The sequence below is a fragment of the Cydia amplana genome, chromosome 4, assembly GCF_948474715.1.
Source record: "Cydia amplana chromosome 4, ilCydAmpl1.1, whole genome shotgun sequence".
Classification (NCBI taxonomy): domain Eukaryota; kingdom Metazoa; phylum Arthropoda; class Insecta; order Lepidoptera; family Tortricidae; genus Cydia; species Cydia amplana.
Genome location: NC_086072.1, coordinates 14,552,333 through 14,556,904, shown reverse-complemented (window position 1 = coordinate 14,556,904; position 4,572 = coordinate 14,552,333). Strand labels below are relative to the sequence as shown.

The following is a 4,572-nucleotide window of genomic DNA, read 5'->3' as shown; positions in this document are numbered from 1 at the left end:
AAAAAGTAGGCTTTAGTCGTATTATACAGCCATTCATAGTTTTATTTTATTTATTCACCATATTTGAGAAAAGTACGACGACTGTCAATTGCAGGCTTCATATTAAACGAACATACAAGGTCGTATGTTTAATATTAATACTAAACCTATATACAATATTCATATTTAGCATACATTCCACGCCTCGACGATAATGTGCAATTGTTCTAACTTGAGTAGGGTTAGAAAGATCGTCAAGGACGAAAAAATATTGCAAACCACATATTTAGAATAGTTAGGAGATTATAGAGAAGATCTCAAAAAAGGCATTTTGAATTTTTATGTCTCTTTTTTGGACAACACACATAAAACAAAAAAGAAATCATCTTTAATTAAGTATTATAATTTATTATCACAATTATTATAACATTTTTACATCTTTAGGCATCTATAGCTAAATATAAATAAAATAGTCTAACTTGATAAAAGGGAACGCCGAACTAAAGAAGCTTTTGTACTTACTTTAACTTGAATCTGGTACTTAACTGTCTACGGAAGTACTTGATTGATATGGAAATATCGCTGCGGTGGATCTCAAAAGATACAATAATGTCGGGCAAAACCAAAATCTAAATGTCAAGTTCATGAAACAGATCGTGATCTATGAAATGGCAGATAGTTAAATAAATCGCAGGCGTGCACTAAAGAAATAATTGTTGCCTACTTATTTACAATACTGATTTATGAGTGATTCGTTTGTTTGGTTTTTGGTATATACAAGTATGAATTGATTTGTCTAGTAGTTGTTAATTTTTTCTCGTATCCACTTGCCGGAGTAGGGGGTCTCTAACCTCTTCACCTTGGGCCTGAAGCCGTTCTCGTCGGCGGTGTAGTCGACGCGGTACATGAAACCGTCGGGGCCTATGTACTCGTAGAAACCTTCCGAGGCTATGCCTTCGTCGATCGAGTTCGGGTTCTTCAGAATGGCTTTTTCTTCAGCGCGAATCTTGTTCTCGGTCTCAAAACTGCAAACAAAAGTATAAAGTCAGTTATACGAGTACTCATGACGCTCTTGATCCCAAACACACATCGGAAGCTATAAATCATCATTTCATGAAAATTAAAGTCAAGGCCGCTTTTATAAGCTTTTTTAAATGGTTGTTAAATGTGAATTTATTGTAACTTTATGATATAAAACGTATTAATCATTCTTTCGTCCGTCGGATTATGATGCGTACCATCATTTGACTCAAATTTGCAATGTTAAGCGACGACTTCACCTTCGCTAGGTAGTATATGTGCATAACAAGCCAGTCGACGAGGACACTTTATCAGAAGATATTATATAATAATTTGCTGTTTAATTCGTAATTTTACATTTTTAAAATTCATTTTCATTATTTTAATATATTTTAATAAGCGACTTTAACATAAACTGTGTGTCTTATATAGTCCATTTTTTAAATATTACTTTTGTAAACAAATACTAAATTCCAAACGTCCAAACAGGTTTTTATCGTTGTATATAATTTTGCACAATAGATATAAAAATAATATGAATACTCTGTCAAGGCTATTCCTTGAATACATGATTTTAGTATCTGTAGGTACTCGTCATAGACTAGGAATCCTCTAGACGGGGTTTAGAGCAATTATTTCATGAAACTGATGCTGCCAAAAATACGGGGGTGCGGGGGGACGAGGTGAGCGAATCCCGTGCCGTGATTGGCCCGTTCAAAGACACGGACCAATCACGGCACGGGATTCTGACACTTTGACTCAAAGATGGAGTAAAACTACCGTATATAGTGGCAGAGGGGGTAGCGTTACTAAGCTCAGTCTAGAGGATGTTTTGTCTGTGGTACTCGTACTCAGTGCAGTTATGATTTACAAATGTCAAGATTGTCTATATTCCATAATGATAATTGATAAATATCATTTCCGATTCGCAACTTCAATCGGACTAAATTAAAACAAGTAATCAGTCATTCATGTCCTGCTAAACAGTAAAATATTCAACGAGCTAATTTTGTAAAACGAGTTGATTAATACCTTTATCGTAACGATATATCACGGAGCTATTTTTCTATGCTAATGACAATGATAAGCTTGACATTCAGTAAGTAAGGCCAAGTTCGTTCTGTCGGTAAAATAAATCTTGCATGTTACATGCCCAATTTGAAAGTAAAATTAGAAATTAATTTTGAATGGAAACGGCAATAAAACTTTCTTTATCCATTGTTATAATATGTATTTATGATATGTACTTTTTTACAAATTATACCATTTCGGTCAAACTAATTAATTATGTACGAGTATGTCAGTATCGTTGATCTGTAATTAAGTACACCAAAGAAGGCCCATAGTTATTTTTATATTTTACATTTCTTATGTTTAATATGAAGAAAAAAACGGTAGAATTGACGAAATTCTCCTTTAAGTTAGTTAAAAATGCCGTTTTTATTTTATGTTTATTGATTTGTTGGTGTTTTATATTTGTTTTAAAAAAGTCTTTGTATTAGTGATTTATTTATCCTTTTTTAATGAGCCTTGATATTGATGATTGACAATAGGTAGATACATACAAAAGTAGGTACGTACAACTACATTCTTTTTGAACGAAAAATGAGTGTTTAATTCATATTATTTATAACAATTCACGTTTACTTACGACTTACGAAGCGCTGATGGCCTAGCGGTAAGAGCGTGCGACTTGGAATCCGGAGGTCGCGGATTCAAACCCAGGCTCGTACCAATGAGTTTTTCGGAAATTGTGTACGAAGTATCATTTGATATTTACCAGTCGCTTTTCGGTGAAAGAAAACATCCTCGGTCCTTCGGTGATTCCTGGGATAAGTTGCCAAGTGGACCCCAGGCTCCCATGAGCCGTGGCAAAATGCCGGGACAAACGCGAGGAAGATGATGAATTCACGTTTACTTACTCAAAATCGTATTTGTCTTCATGGTAGTTGTGATTCTGGCTAATGATCTTAATTCCGTTGTTCCTATAGTAGCCTTCCTTATAGAAGGGATTGTCATCGCCAGGCTGGAGTACTAGTCTGTACTGGTCGACGGATTCTGCGCCTTCGTAAGGCTCGTATTGGTGCGCATACGGCCCGTAGCCGCCGTCGTACGGGTTGTCGATGTGTATGTAAGGGTAGGGTATGTGCACGTATTTACCCTCGTCTCTCGGTCTGTTGTACCTGTGATACAATAATGCTATGCTTGAATTCAATTATGGTAGATTTATGGTTTAAATAACATGCTACAAAGAGAACTTTCGTGAGTATTTTTGGTAGTTATTTACTTCTTAAATCTATATACAAACGTAAGTGTTAATACTCTTTTATTTTACTAGACTTGGAGTACGAAATTTCTCAAACTTTAATAAACAGAGTTATATTCGGTGAAGTTTACTTTTATAAAAAAAAACTTATTATGTAATTATTAATATTCTCAATAACACTAAAAATACTTTATAGACATTGTCAAACTACAAGTTCTCAACAGAAATTTACGTTAAAACGACAACGCTGACCTAAGGCACTGCAAAATTAATAACGTGATATTTAATGACTACCAAATATGTAAGAACTAATTTAACATCTTAAGCATCTAACCTTCTTAGTTAAATGATAGATGAATATTCAAACAGGGTAGAAACATTGGTATTTACCTGCCGGCTTCTCCGTACTTCTCAGGAATCCATTTGCCATTGCTACTGCTAACTGGCGAAGCCACGGCCACTGTGCTGACTATAACCACACACTGTAAAGAAAAAGATAACATGAAAACCCTTGTATTGATCCTTGTATATATTTGCTATTATCTGATTTAAAATAATAATAATAACAATTTATAATAGTAAATTAAATTCGTAATTATAGTAATTTAAACTAAGCTTATATATATTATTGACCGCATTTAAATATCTTAATTTATACTAAAACATCTAATTTACCACTAAACGGAGCATCCTTGAAACTCCAAGAGTCGTTGTAAATATAACACGAAACGTTACAGTTCTTTCAAAGATCACTTATTCACTGCCGTACTCTCGTGTGCAACAGTGCACGATGCGGAAACTTGTTCACAGCGCGCTCCGTATGTACACTCCTTAGAGAATTTCAAATCGTTGTGTTGATTTCGAAATCGACGCTTCGCTTTTTATACATTTGCAACATCAACTCATCTCTGCAGAAGCACCAACACACGCGCGCGGCGCCTACGTCACCCCGCATACCAACCCGTAACATACACTACATATTTTTTGCCGCTGCATACCATTGTTAATCCCAGCCACTTTATTGGGGTATCCGTGTTACAAAAATCACATTCCAAAAAGCTATCAAATAAATTTTCTAACAAATCGCGAGAGAGCGTGAATAATAACTGTGTTAAAAGCTGTATTGTTTGCGAGTTTTCAATTAGGGTTGATAGTTGATACTCGTATTGGCCGTTTTCGTAACTTAATTGTTTGAAGGGGCAACAATGACATGATTCACTTTGAAAGAACGGATTTTTGGTTCTAGTGTCGAATGACGCTTCTATATTTGGTAGGCCCAATGCAATAACATTAAAATGTTCCTTTTA

The 4,572-nt window shown here is 35.0% G+C and overlaps 1 protein-coding gene across 2 annotated transcripts; it reads right to left on the bottom strand.

Moving 5' to 3' along the window:
• Window positions 1-434: 434 nt before the first annotated feature.
• On the bottom strand, window positions 435-4,227 carry LOC134647293 (uncharacterized). 2 transcript variants are annotated; one of them, XM_063501581.1, is made up of 4 exons: window positions 3,941-4,227; window positions 3,656-3,747; window positions 2,922-3,182; window positions 435-1,004 (listed from the first exon to the last, which is right to left on the bottom strand). In XM_063501581.1, the coding sequence occupies exons 1-4, from the start codon at window positions 3,953-3,955 to the stop codon at window positions 776-778; spliced, it is 597 nt and encodes a 198-aa protein (XP_063357651.1). In that variant the 5' UTR covers window positions 3,956-4,227; the 3' UTR covers window positions 435-775. The 2 variants fall into 2 exon arrangements, with proteins under 2 accessions (XP_063357651.1, XP_063357650.1); XM_063501580.1 differs by lacking the exon at window positions 3,941-4,227 and having other exon boundaries at window positions 3,656-3,768.
• Window positions 4,228-4,572: the final 345 nt, after the last annotated feature.

What these genes read in the sequence shown, in the direction of transcription:
- LOC134647293 (XM_063501580.1), bottom strand. Translation starts at nt 3,768, where the DNA reads ATGTTATCTTTTTCTTTACAGTGTGTGGTTATAGTCAGCACAGTGGCC. An exon ending in AAGTACGGAGAAGCCGGCAG is followed by an intron (nt 3,183 to 3,655) that starts GTAAATACCAAT and finishes ATTGTATCACAG; the next exon opens with GTACAACAGACCGAGAGACG. An exon ending in GAAGACAAATACGATTTTGA is followed by an intron (nt 1,005 to 2,921) that starts GTAAGTAAACGT and finishes TTTTGTTTGCAG; the next exon opens with TTTTGAGACCGAGAACAAGA.